This window comes from Kogia breviceps, chromosome 8 (assembly GCF_026419965.1).
Source record: "Kogia breviceps isolate mKogBre1 chromosome 8, mKogBre1 haplotype 1, whole genome shotgun sequence".
Lineage (NCBI taxonomy): Eukaryota > Metazoa > Chordata > Mammalia > Artiodactyla > Physeteridae > Kogia > Kogia breviceps.
In genome coordinates, this window is record NC_081317.1 from 36,716,161 (window position 1) to 36,741,681 (window position 25,521).

General features: G+C 47.4%; 1 protein-coding gene across 13 annotated transcripts in view; it reads right to left on the bottom strand.

Moving 5' to 3' along the window:
• The window catches only part of AOPEP (aminopeptidase O (putative)), a 572,337-nt gene that overhangs the window by 346,346 nt on the left and 200,470 nt on the right, over positions 1–25,521 (bottom strand). For all 13 annotated transcript variants that reach the window (XR_010841931.1, XR_010841933.1, XR_010841932.1 and 10 more), the window contains exons 6-7: positions 7,660–7,849; positions 3,099–3,205 (exon numbers count right to left, since the gene is read on the bottom strand). Coding sequence is in view for 9 of the 13 variants with exons in the window: in XM_067041205.1 (XP_066897306.1) it covers positions 3,099–3,205; positions 7,660–7,849 (297 nt within the window). In the remaining 4 variants the exon portion in view is untranslated. The remainder of the gene's footprint in view (positions 1–3,098; positions 3,206–7,659; positions 7,850–25,521) is intronic.

Consider the following 25,521-nt stretch of genomic DNA (forward strand, 5'->3'; position numbering starts at 1 on the left):
AAAGCCATGAGTTATCTAAGTGAAGATGTTAAACAGCCAGCAGGAGAGGTGGGGAAGGACCACCAGTGAGGGAGAAGGAAATCAAGGAGAGTGTGACGCAGAAGCCAAGAGAAGAAAGGGTGTTTAGAAACAGGGGGTGGTCGACTATGTTGAAAGTTGCTGCAAAGGTGAGTAGGAGAAGTTTCCGTTGCCTCTGGCTACGTGAAACCAAGACTTCTAAATTGTTCTTGGTCCATCGTTTGAAGACCATGGGGTATCTTAAAAGCAAGAAAGAAAAAAGATAGCATCTTTGACTACTGTATTGTTTTAAGAGACTTCTTTCCCAAGGTCTTATTTGTGTACTAAAACAAAAATCTGAGAACAAATTGTCACAACTCTGGTTCTTCCTTTTATTGTCAGTCATTTCTAGGTTCTCTGAGCCCATTTAAGGGAGAATTCTAAGGGATGGGAATAAACTAAACCTAGACTATATAATTTGGGGCAGGTTCAGAAACATTTCCTCTTCATTGTAAGTGCATCTGATAACAATATTTTCCATGTTGATGTGCAACAAATCTTTCAAATGCACTCATTTCATGGTTAGCCTAAATTTAGGCAAACACAATTTCTGAATACTAAGAAAAAGAAAAACAAATGCCATAATAAGCCTTTTAGCACAAGGCTCTAAAAATAGCGTATTCCTTCTCCCAGCTCCACACACAAAGGAAAAGCTCTTGGACATCAGAAGCTCCACGAACCCCAGAGACAAGGCTCTCCACACATGTGCACTGACTTCCCAGGGTCCATCTGACTGCTTATAAGTTGGGAACACATTTCACCAACTGTTGTTAATTATAGTGTCCTTACCCGAACCGACGGTCTATGGTCATACAGAACTGGGGGCATCAAAGGGACTTAGAGACTTGGAGGGTGGGGAAACTGAGTCCTGAGAGCTGGCAGGATTGGCCCAGTTATACAGCTCACACGTAAGCTTGTTCCTGCATCAGCCACCTTAAAACAAACCTCCCTGACCCACATTTCCCTCCCCTCCCAGCACAACTTCTCTCACAAAGTCCACACTCAATGTCTCTGCTTCCTGACCTCCCATTCACTCCTCTACCCACTTCAGTCTGGCTCCCTTCTCCACAGCTCATGAATAAATGCATGCATGTCAAGGTCACCAACACCTTTCGTGCGTGTGGTCCAACCAAAGGTCACTTCTCTCCCTCCCTTTTACACACCCCTCAGCAGCATCCGGCATTTCCTTTCCTGACTTCCATGACTCCCGGCATGGGGGTTTTCTCTACACTGATTTCCCCAGCTCCTCCACGGGCTCCTCATCTTCCTCTCAACCTCTTCTCTCGCTTTCCTCTCTAGCTGGTCATTTCAACGTGCTCAGAATTTTAAGTATCCATAGGCTGAATGTCCCAGCCTCTCCAATGAGCTCCTGACTTGTAAACCTCACTGAGTTTTCAATATTGACTATGTCAAACTTGACACATGCAAAACTGGAATCTTTATTCTTCCCTCCGAAGCCTGCTCCTCCCAAAGTCTTTACCATCTCACCAAATGGCATCACCACCTGTCTACTCAGCTGCTCAGGTCAAACGCCTTGAAGTCATTCTGGACGCTTGCAATTTCCTTTTCTCCACATTCAACAGACCAAAGACGTGCCAGTGCCACTGCCAAAACATGGCTTAAACAGGCCTGCTTCTTGTGTCTGCCCTGCCACAACCAGGACCTCTAACGTGGACTACTACGACGTTCTAACCCTTCTCCTGGCTTTCTGTCTGAGGCCTGCAGTCCGGGCCGCACAGCAGCCAGAGCAGCAGTGTAAAAGCCCGAGACAGATAAGGATCCTTCCGTGCTGAAGGCCCTGGGGCAGCTTCCATCGCACTCAGGGTAAGGCTGGACGGACGCTCTAGCTCCTGCCTGCCTCTCCCGAGCGGGGGGGACCCTGTCCATGTTGGCGGTGGGTGTAGCCATCCCGCTGGCTGAGTGAACGGATGCTAGCACAGTGGCGCTGGGTGGGGAAGACAGGGCTCCGGGCTCCGGCTTTCCTAAACAATGGATGAGTCAGCAGACGCCGGCGGTTGGTTAGCGTGTGAGAGAGGACTTCTCCGTGGGAAGAGCGGCCACACCCTCTGTGCTACACAAAGGACTGGCGACCTCGCTGGGGTCAGGCTGGGCTCGGCATTCCCCTCAGACTTTGGCCTCAGTGGGCAGTACTGCGGAGAGGGGTTTTTATTTCAAAACAAACAACAGGACGGGTCCAGGCAGGCTTCTACCCAGGCGGTAGAATGGCCTTCAGAGCTGCCATCTAAAACGAGGGGTGATTCCCGGATGGCTGCCTTCCCACCTGTCTGATGGCAGACTCCAAAGGCTTGGCTGCAGTCAAGAGGGGACAGGATGAAAGCTTCTGTTACCATAGCAATCACAGAGCTCCTGGGGTCGAGGCTCAAGGTTTCAGATAAACAACTATTTACAGAAGTGGAGAAAAAAACAGGCAAAAAAAACAGGCAAACAGAGAGGGACCAAAAAAAAAAAAAAAAATGGGAAAATGGCAAGAAGTAATCCTACCAGTGCTGCAAGACAAGTTCTGAAAATACAACACAGGAGCTGAGAGTAGAATCCTCCCACCAGCACAGGAGTGGCCTCCTGCAGGGACACATCCGGAACAAAAGGCCCCATTGACACAAACATCTGTTACTACTAAACACTTAGGAATCAATATTTTCTTAAAGGTTTTTTTTTTTTTTTCCTTTTGGCTTTAAAGAGTTACTGTCTGCCAGGCTACCAGACCCTAACCTTCTCCAAGTCCACAGCCACCACATAAAGTAACTATTAGAACTTCAAATGAAGAACTTGGTCCCGGAAATGGCCTTGTGCTAGTTTTTTCCTGAACAGAGACACCAGGAAAATGTCAGAAGGCAAATCCAAACCCACACCCTGAAAGACTTAAAACATAACAATCACATCCCTGGGAAGATGAGTAATCTAGCCCAATTTAATTTAAAAAGGAAACACAGCAGATTTAAGAGATGGCCTGGACGTGCCTTGCAGGAAAGGAGCAGCGTGATGGAAGGACAGCAAGGTAACGGGACCACGTAGCGCTTTACCTCAACACCTGCATATCCTCCGGGGAGTTCCGCACCTCGTCCTGGAGGCGACGCCAGCGCAGGCAATCCCTCAGTCCCTGCTGCTCCTGGGCCTCTTCGGGGGCCAGCTGCTTGGAGGACAGACACACAAACACAAACGCTCAGGGCACAGTCACTGTCGTCCTCCCGCGGAGTCACAGCCACCGCTGGGGCAGCTGGCTTTGTTTCAGGGGGGGGATGGCACAGACAGCCCCCCGCCGCACCTTGCGCTCCATCAGAAAGGGCCTCTTAGGTCCTCAAACAAAGAACCAGCCCTCACTCCTGCGCTGCCTGTTTGGGAGGTGCCCCCTGGCCCCGGAACCTCCCCCTGCCCCCTCACCTCCACCCCTGGCCTGGAAAGAGCAGACCTCCCTCCCTAGGGAGCCATTTCCACTCTGATCCCATCCAGCCTTTTCCTGCTTTGTCTTCTTGCACAGGGTGGGAAAGGTCCCCTCCATTTACCTCCTACTTTTCCCAGCCCTCAGTTTTGTTAAGGGCTGTTTACAATGCAGCCAGCTAATGCAACCCAGATGATTCTGTTTGCATATAACCAGAAAGAGTGCACTGCCTGGACTCACTCTTGGGGAGGGGGAAGGCCATCGCACCCTGCCCTACTGGTCAGAATTGGCTGCTGTCGCTCGATGTGCTCACAAGGCCCCATGGCTGTAACCCCACAAGGGAGGGCAGCAGAGCATCCACTGGGCAGGGAACTGTCAGTGTCTACAGGCATTTCTGGGAATTAAAGGTCCCTAATAGTTCCCTCAGCAGGTATTTACTGATTCTCTGCTAGAATCAGCTCTGAACGTGAGGAGTCCAGGGAAGACAGACAAGCACAGTAACCATCAGAATTCAGTGACGGCAGGGGTTAAGGAAGAACCCAGATGCCACCTGGCCAACCAGGGTGGTCAGAAGGCTTTCCTGAGGAGGTGCTCCCCAGGGAAAGCAGGAGCCAGCCAGAGGAGGAGGAATTTCAGGAAGATGGAAAGCATGTACAAAGCTCGTGGGGCCTGGAAAGAGTGTGAAATGTTTTAAAAATGGTGAGGGTTCGGGTCAGGCAGGGAGCAGGCTGCCAGCCAGGGAGGGACAGAGGTGCCAAGTAGCTAGCAGAGGCCAGGTGATCAAGACACTGTGTGTGTCCTGTTGTCGTGGACTGAGTTTTGTTGTCCCCTTCCCTAACAAAAATTATATGTTCAAGCCCTAATCACCACTGTGACTGGATTTGGAGATAGGGCCTTTAAGGAGGTAATTAAGGTTAAATGAGTTCAAAAGGATGGGGCCCTAATCTAATAGGGTTGGTGTCTTTACAGGAAGAGGAAGAGACACTAAAACTCTCTCTCCATGTGTGCACTGAGGAAAGGCCATGTGAGGACACAGTGAGAAGAAGGCCCTCCCCAAGTCAGGGAAGGGAGGCCTCACCAGAAACCAAGCCTGTCAGCACCTTGGTCTTGGACTTCTAACCTCCCAAACTGTGAGAAAAACAAGTGTCTGTTGTTTAAGTCTCCTGGTCTGTGGTACTTTGTTATGGCAGCCCGAGTTGAATACGACAGCTGTGAAGGAGTTTAGACTTTCTCCAAGTTGATGACAAGTTATATGATTCAAGTTGCCACTAACTCTATTCACCTCACCCTACAGAATGCCACTCTGAGAGGAATGTGGGTTTCTATCTCCTTGTTCAAAGATTTCTCACTCCCCTTTGCTGTACTTGCTGATGCTCGGTGCTGCACAGTGCAGTCTCCTGGGCAGCAAAGCAACACTGCACCCTCCCGCCCTCTGTTCAGTGATGAAATGACCTGCTGACTGGGAGTCTCCCGTGAGGCAGCCCACCCTTTCCTGCCCCAAGGAGCATTCCTCTCCTGCTTGGGAGGCTTGCTGTGAACACTTGTCAGGGACCACCAACAGCTCAGTCTAACTCAACCTTCAAGGAAGGGGCCAGAGCAATGGGTGTACTCTGGAAATGTTTCCAAACTTTGTGCTGGTTCTAGAATGGCCACTTCGCTTCAGGGGTGTCCATGTTTTCACATATTGAAGACTTACTGCATGTACCTTAAAGGATGATGAGGTGGATTGCCCACTACTCCAGGTTAAGGGAAAAGGAGGGATAGAGAAACTTCAACTCCTACTTTCCCTTTGAGGCCCACAAGAAGTCACCTCCTCCAAGAAGGCTTTCTGGATTTTCTCATACCCAGCCTCTTCCACCTGTGAACTCCCACAATATTTGGTGTTTACCTCTCTTTTCTAACTTATTTTCTTCTTCCTTCTACGGTGTGCTTTCCTTATGTTCAAAATTAGACTCTGCCCTCTTTCAGAGCAGCGTTGTAGTCTTATCCTTTTATCCCTACAGATCTAGCACAGGATGGACACGTGGAAGTTGTGCAGCTGTGAGATGCAGCCAGGCCAGCGTCGTGCCTTTTTTGGTAGAGACAGATGTAAGGTAGGGCAGCTGGAGGGAGGACACAAGCAAAGAGATTCCAGGAGGTACAGGCAAGGGGAAGGATAAAGGGGGAGCGCTCTTTGGGGATTCAGGAGATAAAGGACAGAGAGATGATCATCAGATGCCTGACATACACTCACGATTATGAAGAACAGCCTAAATCTGATTGTCTCAGGAGGGAAGTACCTCGGGGAAGTGACGGTGAAAGAGGCACATTTACACTAAACCTATTTAATCCTTGCTGAATGCCTACTGTGTGCAAGGTGGTGGCAAAATCAAAGAGGAAGAGAACAAGAAAGGAGAACTGGTATTTCTTGAACCCCCTCCATGTGTCAGGCACTGTGTTAAGCTCATTCACACACTATCCCTTTCACTCTGCAAGGTTAAGCATTCCTATACCCATTTTATAAAGGAGGAAACTGAGGCTCAGGGAGGCCACATAACCTACTGTAAACAGCAAAGCTGGGATTCCAAGTCTGGTCCGACTCCAAACCCAGCCCCTTTGCTCGAGAACCTTCCATGTGGCCTCGCTCCACAGGATTCTGTGTGGAGGGGCACACAGCTATGCACGCTGCTAGCTCTACAGCCAAGGTGTGAAAGGGGGAGGATGAGTAAGACACAGTGCCACTTTGAAAGAGGTCACAGTCTAGTCGTGACGATAGAAAGAAGAAGGAAAAAGTGAAAAAAAAACAGGTGAGTAAGTACAGATACAGTGGAAATCCAAAGTTTCTAGAAGAGTAGTATTGAACTGTGAGTGAGATGAACAGTCTGAGCTGCTAGTGAAAGATAAATAGGATTTCAACAGGCAGAAGGAACTTGAACAAAATCATACACATATGCACAAACTTGGGAATTTCAGAAAATGTCAAGTAGTCCAGTGTATAGAGATGGTAGGGAACAGAAGCAGCCAAATATTAGAAATTAGAAATTAAGCAGGAAGCCGGTTAGCTGCCATATCCTCCTTATTGCTGGTGGCTAATTTTTTTAAGTTGAGGTTGTAAAAAACAATAAAAAACAAAGCTCACAGATCCATAGAACAGACTGGTGGTTGCCAGCGACAGGGGTCAGAAAGTGGGAGAAGTGGGTGAAGGGGCCAAAACGTACAATCTTCCAGTTTTAAAATAAACAAGTCATGGGGATGTAATATACAGAAAGGTGACTATAGTTAATAACACAGTATCGCATTTTTGAAAGTGCTGAGAGTAGATCTTAAACGTTTTCATCACAAGAAAAAAAATTGTAACTATGTAAGGTGACTAATGTTAACTAGACTTGTGGTTATAATTTCACAATGTATACAAACATAGAATTATTATGTTGTACGCCCAAAACTAGTGTAAGGTTATAGGTCCATTTTACCTAAATTTAAATTTTTTTTTAAATAAAAATAAAGTTAAAAAAAAAGTTGAGGTTGTAAGCTGGGAGTGTGTTGACTAGGTCTGGCCCCGGTGTATGTTTGGTTTGCATATTTTTTAAATCAGTAAATTTCACATAAAAATCCAGAGTCATAATTTCCTTTAAAAAACTAGAAGTCTAGGTTGTATTGAGCCCTCCTTTCGGCATGACAGCAATCGGTTAGAGCTGAGGAGAAGCTTCCGGTTTGCCACAGTCCTTACCATTCCTGAATCTATAACACCAACTGCTTCATTCTTTATTACTTGCCAGCATACATCTGAGATCGTGACTCTTGAGTTAAAATTTCATCTCATTATTTAATAAAACAAAACACACCACAACCATACCACAAAGGAGTGCTTGAGTATGCATAGCACCACCTTTTCTTCAAGTCTTTGCTCAAATGTCCCCTTATCAGAGAGCTTCTCTGATAAGCACCTTCTAAAACAGCACTAAACCCACCTCTCTCTATCCGGCTTCATTTTCTTGACAGTACTCATCACTACATGTTAAAGATGTTTATCTGTTTATCTGTTCTCTCTCATCGCTAGACCATGAACCCCGTGGGAAGCAAGGACTCTCCTCCCATTTACAAAGCAAATAGAACAAGTGCCTAAGTGCATAATGAGCACTCAATACCTATCTGTTGAATGAAACGAAGACTCTGAGTTGAACTTGACTCTGGGTAGTGAAATGCTTAGCGCACTTGAAACCTACCTGCTGCGCCTTGGCCCAGAATACATCTTCCAAGTGAGTGGCGAACCCTTCACTGAGCCACTCTTCCGTCCAGTCTCGGGCCCCGATAGCCAGGCCAAACCAGGCGTGAGCAATTTCATGGCAGAGACGGGTCCCACAGAGCTGGCTCATTCCAGTCAAGGTGCTCTGAGAGAGGAAGACGAGGTGTGGGCTGTGGATCATGGGGGAGAAAACACACACAGTCTTATCAGGGCCTGTCCTCATGGCCACCCCCAGGGCTGGCTTTCTCAGCCCTGCCAGCCTGTTATTATCTGTGCATGCTAGATCACGACCAATAGGCTCGCAGCTTAGATGCTTTTAGAAATAAAGTGGCAGTTTAAGTTCCTGGCAGAGGTTCAGGTTGCCTTTTCTGCCAAGCAGGCGTCTCCGTCATCAAGCAGCTATTACCTGTAATAAGCAACCTGCACCGAGGTTTTACACTGAAGAAATTACAAGGCGATGGAAGCACTTACCCTGAAATCTGGACTGTAAAAGAAGAGCAGGTGTGAGAATGCGAAGCCCATGCTGTCGAGACAGTGATCAAAGAAGACCCTTCAGCCAAAAAATCTGAGCAGCTTACAAACAAAGTGAGAAGTCATGCAGAAGGACCCGAAAAGCCGAGAAGAATGGAACCAAACATTTCCTAGTTCAGACTGAGGGTGGTTACAGAGGCAACAAACTCCTAGGTGCCATGGGTGGGTGAGGTTTCAAGAGACTCTGATAAAAGCTGAGTCTCTGTGAGGCCGAGATTTTCAAAGGTATCTTCTAACTATAGATGCTTATACGTTCCCATGACACAAAACTAGGCGGGGGGAGAGAGAGAGAAGGGAATTAACTCACTCAGGTGTGCAAATGGTTCCAGGGCTGGCACCAGTCCGGGAGATTTATCTAATCTCATTTCCCACACCTTCTTTTAAAACCCCAAATACCATAATTAGAATTGCATTGATGAAATGGGAAGAAGGGAAGCTGAAGAGAGAAGAGGCAAAGGAAATACCTCCTGTGCTTCTACCTTCGGTATTTCTCATTTATCCAGGACTCATTTACCGTCTTATGAATGAAGAATTTGCTCTTTTAAAAAAAGCAATCTCTCCTCCATCGATTGAACAAAAGCAGTCGTAAAACCTTCCAAATTAAGAAGCTGTACACACCGGTTCGTTCCGTCAAAAGTCATGCATCTGCCATCGTGTGGGCTCTGCACAAGCCAGGACAGCTTGCAGTTTTGTCCTCTGCCCCCACGGCCGCCAGTAGAGAAAAGCCCACCTGTACTTGCCTTGCACAGCATCGCCCGTTCAGCTCAGAGAGCTCTACTGAAAGCGCGGGAGTCATGTGTGCCAAAATAGACAGCTTTCATGTGAAATAATAACAGGGCAGGCGCGGAAATGAGAAGGTGTCCGCCAGGATCCCGGCAGAGTCCACCAGAAATGCCAGAAATTAAAAGTGTAGTTGGGGCGTTTAGGATACAAAGGTGCGATGCAGTATGCAACAACAGAAGTTCAGAGCACTAACTCAGGAAAAAAAAAAAAAAAAGGAAGGAAGGAAGGCAGACAGGAAGGAAAGGGAAAAGGGTGAGAGGGAGGGAAGGAGGGAGGGAGGAAACAGAGGCCCAGGAGCTAAACTTCCTCTTCCTGAGAAAGTCGCCCCATGGAGAAGACAAACTGCGAAACCTGGCATTTTCAAGTAAATAACCCTTTGCTCTGGCATGTGCAGCACTGCAAAGAAAAGCCACAGAAATGTACCAAGTAAATAACATTCCAGACATACTGCTGGCAGCGCTTCACCCTTTTGGCTAAAGCAAAACAGAAGCAACTTCAGGCTTTGTAAACAGGCTCACAGACAGCCTGCGCTGGAAAGGTCTGCTGGCCAGAGACCCAGACGGTGCACACGCAGTTACAGAGACAGTAAGGCTGAGCCGACCCCGCAGCCCAAGAAGCGTACACACGCTGATGACTGTGACATGGCAGCAAGACTGTTCACGAAGAAAAAGGCTGCCCCGTCCACAGCGACCTGCTCGCTGCTTTGTCCCAGTGTGGAAGCCGAGCCAGGCCCTTTTATGCAAATATCAAAGTCTGCAAGGGCCTGAAGGAATGCACAAAAGCAGCTGTGTGGTGGGGGGGATGGCATTTCATTTTCCTGTCCTGTAGTTTTTCCCCTTCAACAGTCTTTGTTGTCTCCAGCAGACCTCCTTCCCCACCTGTCAGTACTTTGGAGATACCGTTCTGGCCTTGGCTGGGCTCAGGACAGACCCTGGCATTGCTGGAACGGTACCTAATTTCTCACTTCCCGTCCTCAATACTTTCTTCCGAGCCAGGGAGAAATGTATTTCCTCCTGTCTTCTGAGAAAGACCAAAGCTTAAACTTCCTCCTAGATCAGAGGATGTGCGTTTCAATTGATATAAATGACCCTGTTATCAGTGGAAAACATGACCTTCTCCCTGAAAAGCAATTTTCCAGTTGAGAACCAGACCCCAAATCCTCCTGCAGCGGAGTTTGTCGTCTAAGGTTGGGTTTTACCTGTGGATCATAGTTTCTATGAGGGAAGTAGGTTCGTTCTTAAACTAAATTAAAAACACAGAGTAAGGTTTTGATAACCTTTCTCAAGGGTTTTTTTGGTTGTTTTTTTTTTTTTTTTTTTTTTTTTTTTTTGTGGTACGCGGGCCTCTCACTCTTGTGGCCTCTCCCGTTGCGGAGCACAGGCTCCGGACGCGCAGGCTCAGCGGCCACGGCTCACGGGCCCAGCCGCTCCCGCAGCATGTGGGATCTTCCCAGACCGGGGCACGAACCCGCGTCCCTTGCACCGGCAGGCGGACTCTCAACCACTGCGCCACCAGGGAAGCCCTCAAGGGTTGTTAACAAAATTCTGGCATAAAAGGACCAATAGAATTTTATTTCAAGGAGAACTTCTTCCTCTCCTTTTGAACCTAAGTGTCAGGATTTTTCATGTTAAGTAGAATTTTTAAACTATTTTTTCCAACAATGAATGAAGAAAGGTATAATGCTCTTAAACTCACTTCAAGGAATAATATTAAATATTCCTCTACCAGCAGATAATCTCCTTCATGCCCACCTTCAAAACAAAATGCATGTTTAGAATTTTCTACCCCTACCTTACACTTGATTTATAAGTGTTACCCCTGGGGTCCTCACGCTTTCTGAGTTCTCAGAATCTTATTCATGGTCCTAATCAGCCAGCGGGGCACCAGGCTTCATTCTGACAGGCCCTATTTGAAAACGGGTTTTCTTTTTTCTTCTTCCTTTTTTCCCCTGAAAGGGCCTGTGTCAACTGCCTCTACAAATGCCAAATTGTTGATTCATCATCATTACAGAGGACAGAAGATAATCACTTCAATGACATCTTCATCCTAAAGAAGGTTTTTGGTTTTGGTTTTGTTTTGTTTTGTTTTGTTTTGTTTTTAAATCACAGAGTTGATCGTTTTTCCCAAATAAGAGATGGGTGGGAAAGTAATATTTTCAACTCCCAAAAAGTACAAGCCCTCTTGTTTGTATTCTCCATCATAAATTCTCTTTCACTGCAAGTGATCTAGAAGGCCAGCGGGGCAGAGCAGGGGGGTGGGCAGAACGTCAGCAGGACACGTGTTCTCCTTCTTTCCCAGGAGACCACCAGCAGCGGGGCTGCCTCCCGACAAAGGCCACGTGGTACTGTCTGTCTGCCGCCTTGCCCCTCAAGATTAAAAATATCATTTCTGGTCTGAAAACAGTTTCTCAGAATTGTTCCTAAAAGCTACCTCCCCACCCAGATTAGAAGGCTGTGTCAGTTCATTTAAAACATGCTTCTAGCAGAGGAGGAAGGAGTGCCTTCATTACCCGGGAGCTGCTCCAATCCTTCGGGAGGAATTCAATTTGGAGCGGAAATGGGGAATTTCATCAGATCTTAAGCAGGGGCTGGAGTGTGATTTATTTCTGCTTTGTCCAGGGAGACGTGACCAGCGTGGCCCACCTTGCTGCTCAGGGAGAGGTACAGCACGGCGGGCTCCAGCCCCGCAGGCTGCAGGCGGACCAAGAGGACAGGAAATTGCTTTTGGTTAAGGACAAGAAGAGCTCCAGGCCACCCCTCCATTATACTGGAGCAGTTCCCAACTCCCCTCAGGGGGAGCAGATTCACTTTCTGTACAGATTCTCAGAGGTTTGTCCAGGAAACAGACACATATTCATCGTTTGAACTTCTTATGGGTTCAAAGTTTTTCACAATCTCAACAACATGTGAAGCCCAATAGCCCATTATAGAGAGGAAAGAAGAAGAAACAAAGAGGGGAACTCAGGCGCCTGTACTTTCAGACTTAAACTGGAGAGTTCGGGGGCTTCCCTGGTGGTGCAGTGGTTGAGAATCCGCCTGCAGATGCAGGGGACATGGGTTCATGCCCCAGTCCGGGAAGATCCCACGTGCCGCGGAGTGGCTGGGCCCGTGAGCCATGGCCGCTGAGCCTGCGCGTCCGGAGCCTGTGCTCCGCAACGGGAGAGGCCACAACAGTGAGAGGCCCGCATATCACAAAAAAAAAAAAAAAAAAACTGGAGAGTTCGAAGGGCCTCATAATCATGTGAAAGCAACTTTTACTTGCATGACTTAATTACTTGCAAATTTAATTTGGATAACTGAAAGGTAGACTCATAGGAGTCTGGGGCAATCTGAAAGGGAGGACAAATCGTAGTTAGCTGTCCCTTAGCCTCAGGACATGCTTTCTCTTCCTCCGTAAGGTGTGATGTGATTTGTGCCAGCACCTCACTCCGTGCATTTACAAACTAAATGCTCGGCTCCGGCCCCTTCACCTGTACAGTGAAATCCCTTAGCCCCTCTCCCAGATGCAGTCTAAGGTAGGGGACGTGTCTGTTGTCCCAAAGGCAAAGGGATGGCCCAGATGACCTGGAGGGCCCCTGCTCCCCTCTGGCTCTGAGACTGCTCAGTGGAGACTAGTAACCTTCCCTTTGCTCCATCAGGCATCCCGCGCTGCGGTCACATGCTGTAGTCTTAAACTGGCGCCTTAGGAGATATGGGAATATGGGCCTTTCAGTAGCCTGAGGGGGAAACCGGATCTAAAAACTGGAAGAAAACTTACTACAGTAGATCAACACAAGGATCTAGGTTTGAGAGAAACAGCTAATGTTAGCTAGTATATGTTTTCCTTTAAAAATTCTGAATAGCGGGACTTCCCTGGCGGTCCAGTGGTTAGGACTCCACGCTTCCACTTCAGGGAGCCCAGGTTGGATCCCTGGTCGGGGAACTAAGATTCCCGCAGGCCATGCAGTGCGGCCAAACAATAAAAAATAAAAATTCTAAATAGCAAAAAGGCAGTAAAACATCTACTCACTTACCTAAATGAATTTTGGCTAAAACTGCCAACATGACTGTAGCAGAGAGTGACTGAGGAGAAGCCCCAGGGCCAGAGACTTCTACCAGAAACATATACTCCTTCGAAAGACTCAAATGCTTGAGTATTTGCTAGGTGCTAGGCACTATATTTTACATCTATCTATCAGGAGATAGATTTTATTATCAGTCCCATTTTACAGACGATGAAAGTGAAGCACAGAGAGGTAAAATGACTAGCTCAAGGTCACACAGCTGGTAAGTAATGGAGCTGGTATTTCCATTCACACAATCTTGACCCTGAAGTCCTACTCTGACCCACTCTGCCCAGGGTCACTGGGTTTAGACCTGTGGCTTCAGGGCTTCCATTCCTCTGTGCCAGCTCAAGCTGGTGGTACAATGCTCACTGTTCTCCCTGGTGCTCCGTCTTCAGAGTCCATCCAAGGGGAGTGACCAGCCACACCCCAGGACCCAGCTAGAACTGACCGGAGGTTATCAGACCTTGTGATCAACAAAGCTTCAACCTCTTTCTGGTGAGAAGGAAGGTAGGGAAGGAAGGGAGAGGGGAAAAGAGTGGGGAGCATCACTACTGCTCTAGTGAAGCCCCCCCCAAGAGCCTAAATTCCTGAATGCAGCACCATTCTTCCTAACCCTGTCCTATGCCAGGTCCCTTGTGGGCCACTGCAAGGGGATGCTTAGACAAGCAGGTGTAAGGGTGCAAGGGTCAGTCCCTAGGGTACGATTTCAGGAGCCCAGGAAGGACAACATGCCAGACTGCCTACTGCCTCTCCCCAGCCTCTACCTCCCACCCCCTTTTGTTAAAGCCTGACCTTTCTTTTTCCTGAAGAGACCTTTTTTTTTTGGCGGTACGCGGGCCTCTCACCGCCGTGGCCCCTCCCGCTGCGGAGCACAGGCTCCGGATGCGCAGGCCCAGCCGCCATGGCTCACGGGCCCAGCCACTCCGCGGCACGCGGGATCCTCCCAGACCAGGGCATGAACCCGTGTCCCCTGCATCAGCAGGCAGACCCCCAACCACTGCACCACCAGGGAAGCCCGAGACATTATTTTTTATAGCAGTTTTGGGTTCACGGCAAAATTGAGCAGAAAGTACAGAGACCTCCCATATGCCCTGCCACCACACACACAGCCTCCTCCTCTATCAACCTCCCCCATCAGAGTGGTGCATTTGTTATTACAGATGACAAATCTACATTGATGTATCATTACCCAGGGTCCGTAGCTTAGATTAGGGTTCACTCTTGGTGTGGTGCAGTCTGTGGATTTGGACAAATGTATAATGACATGTATCCACCATTATAGTATCATACAGAGTAGTTTCACTGCCCTAAAAATCCTGATTTTTTTTTTAAAGAAGAGATGGTTTAAAGCAGATCACAAACTCAAAGGACTACAGGAGCCAAGAAGATAAAATGAGGGAGGTGGATAACTCAGTGGAGAGAGTAGAAAAAAGATGAGCAAGTAGACAGAGAGGTGGGGGGAGTAGACAGGAGATGGGAAAGTAGATGATGAGATGAAGGAAGTAGATAAGATGGGGGAAGCTGGTAACAAAAGTCGGGAAGTAGATAACAATAGAGGGAAGTGGGTAAGGAGATGGGGAAGTAGATAATGAGAGGTGGGGAAACAGATAAAATGAGGAAAGCACATAACAAAAGGTAGGAAGTAGATGACAAGATGGAAGTGGAGAACAAGATGAGGGAAGTAGATAACGAGATTAGGGGAGTGATAACAATATAAGGAAATCGGTAACTACAGGAGAAAAGTAGGGAACAATAGAGGGAAGTAGACAACACATTTAAAAAACGTTTTGCCAAAGCAAACCAACCTATGGACAGGAGCTACAAGTTTATCATCTCAGGTTTGAAGCAGTTATCTTAGGAGGAGAAGCGCATGGCCTCATGGCACGTTGAGGTGTAACATCTGGATCCCGCCAGGTTCTCCATGGCTGCTCACAGAAAAGAGGGAAAGGCCCCAAAGCTGAGCACGGATGACAGTTAGGAGGAGAGAGGGCGCTCCTCCTGAGGTATAAGGAGGGGGAAAGTGGTGCCGCTGGGGACACCGAAACATTTTTGCCAGCTTCATAATTTTGTTTAGTGCTGGCCTTGGCCTACTGCTAAGAGGAAAAATTAATAGCATGGCGATGACAAAACATGGAGGCCACCTCTGACTCTAGAAAACAGAGACCGCCTTTGGTGGACTGCTCAGCTAGCGGTAAGCAGAGCCATAAGCAGAGCGGACACTTCACTTCTGCGTGCAGGCATCGTCCCTAGAGCTGGATTTCTAGATCTCGGTCCTGCGTGCTAAGTGAAGGCAGCCCCGGCGCTCGATGATTACTCGATGATTAGTAGTTGGCTACACCTAACTCAGGCTACCCTGCCTGAGGAAGGCGGCAGGGTCGGCATCTCATGGTTGTGTGCTCATCTAAAAAGCTAAATAAAGCTTCAAGTGGATGTCTCAGGTTTTAAAGCTAAAGATGCAGAGACAAAAACCAGTATTTGATTGAATTTTCCAACTCTAGATTTGGACTCCTTTCTTTCTGAATCTTAAGGTACATGTTCAACCTAAGGAGTCTCTGCATTCGCACAGAGGAGAACAAAGAATTAACTTTTTTTTTTTTTTTTAAGTTACTGAACACTCTGGTGTTTTGGATACCAGGGGCACACCCATACCCAACTATATAAACAATATTTATTGTAGCTGAACAGGTCTTCTGAATCATCTCTAAATGAGTTATGAACTGAGAGCTGTGCATTTTCTGCAGGATCTGGAGAACTCTTCTGGTAAGTAATTACCAATTAAAACATGCTGGCAGCCTCCACTGGAGTACATGCATGACAAAATGTGATTCTCTCTGCTCCCTCACCCCCGGCCCCCGCTCCCGGCCTCCCCAACCAGGGTGATGATGTTTGTTCCCATAAAGAGAGCTAATAAAATTAGCCTCTACCATGATACAGGGAAAATCTTTATTTAATAAAATAATGCATTTTGCTTCATTCCCAGAACAGCAATAATATGGCGCAACTGAGAACCATAATAGCTCATCCAGTTGGTTTTTGCTGCGTGTACAAGTCTGTCATTTGTGGCCATGTGGAAGCTTGGAAAGCTGCTTCATGAAGGAAGACGTTTGGGCAGCTTGCACCACCCGCAGTAAGAGCGGTGCGGTTATGGGTTTCCTTTTGAAATACAGTGCAAGCATTCTCTGCATCCACAAATCAAGTCTAAAGAAAGAAATGGTGGGGAATTCCCAAAGAGTACTCAGAACTTTAATTGGCGAGGGGGCCGTCAGTTGCTTCCACAACCAAGAGCAAGCATCCGTGGCCCAGTCAGGCAATCTGGGCATCTGAAAACTCAAGATGTAGTCAGAAATGTGTTTAAGTGTTCTGCTGGGGGCCAGTGAAGGCACACATGAAGCACAAAGGCTGGTCGTTGCGGCCATAGGCCTGGATACAGCAGGGCACTGCAGGCTGAGAGGATGAGCCCTGAAAGCAGATGCTGGTGTGGAAGGACGCACGAGTTTCCTCTGCCAGACAGTCACACTGTCAACTAGCTTTCAAAGCAGGAGGTTACTTTGGGTAGGAACAAGCACCAGAGCTACCTTAGGGCTTAGGGTGTCAGAATTAGTTCTATCACGAAATCAAAGTTGGATCTAGGATAAGAGAATTGAAGGAAGCTGAGTTCAGGTATTCCCTGACAGTTGGAATGATGGTGGTGGAGAAAAAGGAAAGGAAAAAGAAAGTACTGATGACAGTAAACTCTTAGACATTGCTTACCCTCTCTCAGGCACAGTTCTAAGGACTTGATGTTCACCAACTCATTCAATTCTAACAATAACGCCGTGAGGGAGATATTATTATCCCCATTTTACACACAAGTAAACTAAGCCACAGAGAAGTTATACTGCTTGTCCAAGATCCCATAGTTAGTAGGTGTCAAAGCTGATTCAAATACAGGCAGCCTGGCTCGCATACATGTTTTGCTTGATCCACATAAGCGTGTTTCAGAATCACCTAAAGGTAGGTTGTAGTATGTGTGTAGTATACACACTCAGTTAAATCTGAATTTCATATAAATAACTAATAATTTTTTAGTGTGTGTCCCATGCAATGTTGCTAAACCTGGCAACCCACCTGGAGGGCTTGTTAAAACAAATCACCGGGCCCACACCTCCCGAGAGTCTGATTCATAGGCCTGGGTGGAGCCTGAGATCTGCATTTTCTATGAAGTTTCCAGGTGATGCTGGTGTTGCTGATCCAGGGACCACACCCCGAGAGCCGCTGATCTACACTTTGAAAGACGCATTTTTAACTTAAAAAAAAAAAGAAATCCATTGCCAAAATTTATAAATAGGAAGAAGATTTCACCTAGAAATCCAGATTTTCTAATTTTATTTAAAATTTGAAAGATATGACTACACTAGGCTCACGCTCCTATGTAGTAACCGCAGCTGAACAGCAGCTGACCCTTTCAGAGGGGGTTTGGGCTCCCCAGTTCCCCATCACTCCCCCTATTTCCCCACCACTGGCTGACTCCATTTGTCATTTATAATCATATGTGATTATCATGTGCTTCCCTCCACCCCTTCCCTATAGCAGGATTAAGAGAAAAGTGAAATATTTCTTCTATCCACATTTCCATCAAAAGTAGGTAGAGAAGACCAAGTATTTCTTAAAGGATGCTCTGCCCATGCACTCATTTATATTTGCTGCCTGACTCCTTACGGGCATGTGGATTTAACCTCTTGTTTAGTTTTTCTTATGAAAAATTCTACTATAAAACTTGTTCATGGCTATAAAATAGTTTAGCAACTCTTGCTTCGTGGAGAGAACAAAGGTACAAACTTTAGCCTAGTTCAAGTCAGTCACTACCAGTTCCGTATTACTAAGGGTGGAATTTATTGGATTTATTGTAGTTTTAAAATCCAAACACAGTTTCAATTATTACTAGCCACTAATGGCTTATGATGAAGGCAGAGCTTGTTAGCTAAGCAAACAACTGGTATGTTTGTTTAAAGTGTAAATAAAGGGAAATTCATGAGTTAAATGAATGAATTTGTTGATTGTTCTCCCTGGGCTGTAAAGGAGTATTCAGCTGCCATAATATATATCACCACCTTTTTGCTCCAGTTATCTTTAGCCGGCCAGAGATCTTTCTTAGTGGTTGCTTACAAAGTAAATGTCTCTCTGAGTTTTTGAAAGTACTCATCCACATCAGTAAGTGCCATTAAGGATAAGGGATCACCTGGCTCCTGGAGGCTTCATAAATAACTGAGCTTTTAAGAACAATAGCCATATTTCTGAATCTCAATCTGTGACTCCACAAATAGACCAAAGCAGCACAGTTGTGGAGATAAAGGGAAAATATGCCTCATATTTTCCAGGGTGGTCCTAGAAAGTATGGGACAGATGGTCATTCTCAGAGGTACTGAACTTAACAGCATTTCTCTTTAGAAGGTAATAAACCTCACCAGAAACAAAAATAAACAAATAAAAGCTTTTGCTCTCCAAAGTCTCCTAGCTCTAACCAAGCTTTTCATTTAAAATTAGGAGCACTGCACTTCTTCTCTCCAAATGCAATGCATCAGGTTTACTGGCTATCTATAGTTAAATCCCATTTTCCTGGGATGGCTCCCCTGGAGGTGCTCACCATGGTGATTGTATGTGTGTGCGCGCGTGTGTGTCTGGAGGGGGGATCAGAGGAATTTCTCTCCTTCTAAATAATTCTTAGTGCCCATGTCCCTATTTCTGGGTAGCTGCCTTATTTATAGTGAGCTGAAAGGCACCTCAATCCATTCAGAACGTATTCGGCTTCGAGTAACAGAAAAGACAACTAGAGTTGGCACGTGCAGGGCAAGGTTTTTTCCTTTCCTGTAACAAGACCCCTGGAGGAAGGTAAGGTTGCTGGGGTTGGTTCAGTGACTCAGTGATGTGGTCAGAGCTCTAGGTCTTTCTAGCTTCCCACTCTGCCATCCTTACCATGTTCACTTTCATCCTCAGGCTTGCCATCTCATGGTCACAAGTTGGCCACCACAGCTGCAGGCAGCACTTTTATGTTCAACAGAGGGAAAACGGGGGGAGGGGGGGGGGCTGCAGAGGAGGAGAGCCCTGCCAGCAACATTTATCCCTTTCATCAGGAAAGCAAAACTTTTCCTAGAAAGCCCATATTATATTTCCACTCATTGGTAACCCAAGCTACAAGGCAGCGTGGGAAAGGGGATATTTGGCTTTTTCTGATTCTATGGTAGAGGTAGACAGGAAGAAGGGCATTGCTTATGGGGTGCTGGCTTCATCAACCCACAGGGTCAGCTGCAGTACCCTAGTGTAGCCCTCTTTCTCATAAATATGAGAGAGTCATTCCTTGGGTCTTTTAATCTTTTTTGGGGGGGGGGGCGTGGTACACGGGCCTCCCACTGTTGTGGCCTCTCCCGTTGCGGAGCACAGGCTCCGGACGCGCAGGCCCAGCCGCCATGGCTCACGGGCCCAGCCGCTCCGCGGCATGTGGGATCCTCCCGGACCGGGGCACGAACCCACGTCCCCTGCATCGGCAGGCAGACTCCCAACCATTGCGCCACCAGGGAAGCCCCTTGGGTCTTTTAGAATGCAAATACTTTAGGAAAGGATAATATACTAAAATAATCCACACTGAAGTGTTAGTAACATACCACCATATTACATTTTTCTAGACAGGAGGCATTCTGAACATGGGGACTGCAGGATGGGCAAGTCAGCATACTTCGAAGACACATTCTACCTATTTCCCAACTTAACCTGATGCTGGATGACATGTGGACTTTTATTTTACCTTCTGATCCTCCACAAAAGGCCAAAAACCTACTAAAGCTGAAGGCAATATTATATAGGATGGTGGTTTTTAAGAACTCAGGCTTTGGAGACAGAGCCCTGACTTTGACTTGTGGCTCTCCCATCTACCAGCTGCATCGCTGTATCAGTTTTCTATGGCTGCTGTGACAAATAACCACAAACGTCGGGGCTTAAAACAACACAGATTTATCATTTTACAGTTCTGTAGGTCAGAAGTCTGACATGGGTCTCACGGGGCAAAAATCTATGCTATTAGAAGTCAGGGGCTTCCCTGGTGGCGCAGTGGTTGGGAATCCGCCTGCCGATGTGGGGGACATGGGTTCGTGCCCCGGTCCGGGAGGATCCCACATGCCGCGGAGCGGCTGGGCCCGTGAGCCATGGCCGCTGAGCCTGCGCGTCCGGAGCCTGTGCTCCGCGGCGGGGGAGGCCGCGGCAGTGAGGGCCCGCGTACCACAAAAAAAAAAAAAAAAAAAAAAAAAAAGAAGTCAGGACACTGGTCCCTGTGTGTATCAGGTGGGAGGTGACTGGAAGGGGGCACAGGGGTCTTCGGGCGTTGGTCACATTCTGCTGTTTTTTAAAAAAATATCGATTTATTTATTTTCCTTTTTTTTTTTTTGGCTGCGTCGGGTCTTAGTTGCGGCACACGGTATCTTTGTTGAGGCATGCGGGATCTCTTCATTACGGCGTGCAGTCTGCTCAGGTTTCTCTCTAACTGCGGCACGCAGGCTTCTCTCTAGTTGTGGAGTGTGGTTTTTCTCTCTCTAGTTGTGGCGCGTGCACTCCAGGGCACGTGGGCTCTGTAGTTGCGGCGCGCGGGCTCTCTAGTTGAGGCACATGGGCTCAGTAGTTGTGGCACGCAGGCTTAGTTGCCCCGCGGCACGAGGGATCTTAACTCCCGACCAGGGATCAAACCCCAGGGATCAAACCTGCATCCCCTGCATTGGAAGGTGGATTCTTTACTACTCGTCCGCCAGAGAAGTCCCACATTCTGTTTCTTGATCAACGTGCTAGTTAATAGAGGTGTGTTCAGTTTGTGAACTTTAGATGAGCTGTACACTTAAGATGTACACTTTTCTGCACGTATTGTACTTCAATGAAAATTTAAAAACAAAGAAACACACAAACATAGAAACAAGTATCTTGGGAGGTCTCCATTTTTTTCTTGGAGAATCAAGGCAAAGATTAAGCCAGAGTCTTGTCAGCAGGGGCAGAAATGAGACCAGAGACTGGGCTGCCTGGCCCTAGTCCGTCCAGATGAATGTACTCCAGGCCAGTTCCCAACACTAACTGTACATATATTTTAAGTCTCTTGAGGAAAAGGTTTTTTTCTTTTCTTTAAATTTGCGTTTGCCATAGAGTCACATTTCTACTGCAAGTGAAAGGTATCTTGTATCCTTCAGACACACCTGTAAAAACAGAACTGATACTGTCATATATCCATGTCTGCTTCATTTTCTTCCAGACACAGTGGAAAACATGACACAATAATAAACCCCTTTTCTATCCTCGCCAGCTGGAAAATTACGTTATGACTGAAATGACATCATTCAGCCACGACACTGAGCCAGCGGCTGCTCTGAGAAATCAGGGTGAGGCAGTGACAGCATGGATGTGAAAGCCACTCAGCAATGAATCCCACCCTTTTTACTAGCAAATGGCTTTTTTATTGCCATGGCGTTTTGAAAATGAAACTGTAGTAGCAATATCATCTGAGGCCATTGATCACCCAACATTCCTTATCTCCGAAACTAACCACATTGGCCCAAACAAAACAACCATGGGAGTAGAAAGAGAGTAATTTTAAATAACTAGTTCCAACGGTGGAAGACCAGGGGCCAAGGCCAAGGCTTGTGGCTCCCAGGGGGTGACTTAGTGTTCCCTCTATCAATTGTTGTTAAAGTGACCTCAAGTAGTAGTGGTAATAACTATATCTATACAATAATATTCTTTGATATAGAATATTGATGTTCTTCTGTAATATAATATTCTAGGCAACTATAACATCAGGACAAAGCCCTGACCTTCCTTCACCTTTTCAACTTTTCGGATGAACCATATGAAACTGCTGATATCTGACCATTTGAACCTCCCCAAATGAGCAATTTCACAGGGCTCATCCTATAGACTGTCCCTCCCTCACCCAAGACACTTCGCTGCAGAAACGGCAAGATCTAAGGAAATTCCCATACTTTTCAAACAACAGAATTAGAAACACCACTGCATCCCACTGTGGAAAAGTACAGATGAGAGGTCCCTGGCAAATGACACTGTGCTGTCCTTAGAAAGAGCCGGACCCTAGTCCCTGCCCCAGATCAGTGCCACCTCAGTCCTTTGCCTGCTCAGTGTGAAGCCAGGTGCCTTAGGGTAGAAGTGGATCTTCCAGTCAACAGCAGAAGCAGGAGTGGTCAAAGCAGGGAGACTGGAACAGCAGTGGCCCCCAAGGCTTGGGGAGGCTGAGCGGATGTGCAGCTGATGTGCTGCATGCTACAAGGCCACCCAAGACCCACGTCTGCACCTGCACACCGGGGTGAACAGGCTGGGCCATTACTGCAGCGAAGCTGGAATCCCAACTGGAGAGTGTGATTTCAGTCGACCAGCCTGCCACAGATGCCTGAGCCAACCCCAGTGGATTAAGTATCACGCGGTCCCAGGGCCCAGCGGAGAAAGCACGCTGCTTCAGAGCCACTTTCCCCAAGGTGAACATGTGTACCATGTTCGGTTCTAGCTGCCAGGAAGGGCTCTGGGAAAGAGAACAAGTTCATTTTGATGGAGGACTGGAGGTGAGGCGGAAAGGTGAGAGTATAGGGAGAACTATCAAAGGGAAGGAATTAGTCCATAGGGGGCTGGGGATGGGGAGGGGCGTGGGAAGAAGAGCACATCTGGGGCAGGGACACATGGATTCAAAGGCCGGTGCAGAATCCGGCCATAGGTGGGATAGGGTCCGCAGTGGAGAGACAAGCTAGCAGTGAAGTCGGGGAAGGTGTGAGACTGGCTCAGGAATGCCTGGACACTCAATCCAAAAGGCATCTTAGAGACCTACCCCTCCCCATCCTACATAGGAGAGAACAGAGACGCAGAGAGCCAGCCTGTTCACGCCACATGGTGGGAGCTGCCCGCGTGCCACAGCTAAGCCATCTCAGACCTAAATCCGCCCGATGGTTTATTCAAAACCGTTTTACAAAATCTTAGTCATAGGGCTTCCCTGGTGGCGCAGTGGTTGAGAGTCCGCCTGCTGATGCAGGGGACACGGGCTCGTGCCCCGGTCCGGGAGGATCCCACATGCCGCGGAGCGGCTGGGCCCGTGAGCCATGGCCGCTGGGTCTGCGCGTCCGGAGCCTGTGCTCCTCAACGGGAGAGGCCACAACAGTGAGAGGCCCGTGTACCTCAAAAAAAAAAAAAAAAAAAAAATCTTAGTCACAGCAGAACCAAAGGAGACCCCTTGCCTGAAACTGGTGACTCACTCAAGGCTAGAAGCTCACAGCGACTGAGGGCAGAAACCTGTGTTTGCTGCCCTCTGTAGCCACCTTCACAAAAGGCTTCTCAGACGGCTATGACAGCAAGTACCAGCAGCTGCGCACTAAGATGGTTCCTCGGGCAAGACTTGGCCTTTTCCTCTGCTGACAAAGAGCTACCTTTAAGGAAAGTTTCAACAACCTCAGATACCATGTTGGTTTGTTGGTCACCAGTTTCACTTGGGAGGAGAATGACAACAGACAAGAGAAAAGAAACATTTCACACTATCTTCTAAGTATAACAAGTGTCATATTTTTCACAGTTGTGTTATTATAATGGTTTACCTAATTGTTTTCAAATTTTCTTTCTTGTTCTTTCATTTCTTTTAAGGCTCTGAATATTCACCTTTGGGTTGAGCACATTTGTGGAAAGCAAGCCTGGCCTAAAGAAAAACTGAACCATGCTGGGGCGTCAATGCACGTAACCTTAACTACAGTGTTTGCTCCTGCAAAGACTATAATGTATGAAATAAACTATTAATAGCCATTACTTCAGTTCTTCTGAGAACAGACCTGAGTCACAGTTTTCACGTGGCATGATTTCCACACATGCGCCTCACCGTGAACACTGCTCACATTACCAGGCGATAGAAGCCTCAAAGTGGGCGGGCCCAAGAGGAGCGTGTGTTTTTATTCCATAATGTCATGGGCAATGTTGCTTATTTTGGCGACCAAGTTCAATTCTCCTGCATTTCCCATCTTTTACACATTATAAGAGGAATCACCTAAACATGTACTAGGAGGGTTGGCAAATTTTTTTTTTTTTTTTTTTCGGTACGCGGGCCTCTCACTGTTGCGGGCTCTCCCGTTGCGGAGCACAGGCTCCGGACGCGCAGGCCCAGCGGCCATGGCTCACGGGCCCAGCCGCTCCGCGGCATGTGGGATCTTCCCGGACCGGGGCACGAGCCCGTGTCCCCTGCATCGGCAGGCGGACTCCCAACCACTGCGCCACCAGGGAAGCCCGGCAAAATTATTTTTAACTCAGAAAGGAAAATATCAGAATAAGATTAACATCTCTATTATTTATCAGCAGCTAAATTAGCAATCACTCAGCTGAACTCTGACATTTGCAAGCATCAAGAGGGCAAAATACTTGTGTGAATGGATGTCTTTCCAACGGCCTCACATTTGTGCGTTGCAAATGGGCATAATTAGATTTTTAAACTTTGTGTGGATGCTGTTAAGAATGCTAAAGACATGCAGCTCCTCAGGGGCTTATGTTATGGTAGGTCTGGTTTCCCCTTCTCTCCCCCTGCTTGTTCATTGTCTTCTTGATAAGCTCTGGGTTCTTAGTGGCCTAAAAACCAACTGTTTGACAGTTTTGTGTCTGATGATTATACAGCTGAGTTAAACAAAGAATGAAAGTCAAGTGCCCACCCTAGTACCCGGCACACAGTCAACATGCCGCAAATGGTAGTGCCTCCTCCTTACACTCTCTCGTAGATTGCTAAGTGCTTTCAAGTCTGTGTTTAGAAATGATTCTTCAAATCCCCCATGCGATAGTGTAAAGTGAACATTCTGCTTTTATTGGTGGGAGGCCGGGAAGGGGAGGATGGCTAATTCACTCCTTGAGATGGGATCCTGACATAGTCCGAGGCTGGACGGCACATAGTCCGAGGCTGGACGGCCGCAGCTTAGCGGTGGGGCTCCTGGGCTAAATTGCTTCTTTAGGTGGCCTGCCACAATGAGGTGTGTTTTTTAAATCTGTGCAATAAAATTTCGTGTGGTTGGAGAGGTGGCGGAAGGGAACCCACCCACAGGCAAATGACGTCAAACACCTAAAGGGAAACATTGGGCTTCTCTGTTCTCGAGAAGCTTCTGCTGTGTTAAGCAACCTCAGAAGGAAGCTGGCTTTCCATTAGAAAATAGCCACTTTGGCAGTTGTCACAGACAGCCTGGGGTCTATACTTCCCCTCTTAGGAAAAGTGGGGAAAATAATTTTCATAAGTTGGAAAGGAAGAAACCTGGAGTTCAAAGAGTCTTAGAGCTGGACAGGCACTTGATGGCCATTTGATGTAACCTCTATTTCCAAACAAGGAAACTGAGGCTCAGAGCAGGTTGGAGACTGAGCCTCGGCCCTTGGATGTCCAGGGCAAAACCCACTCTCTACACCACGCTGTCGTCACAAAGCCAACAGTCCACACCTTTACAGCTGCTCAGGGGAGAAATTACC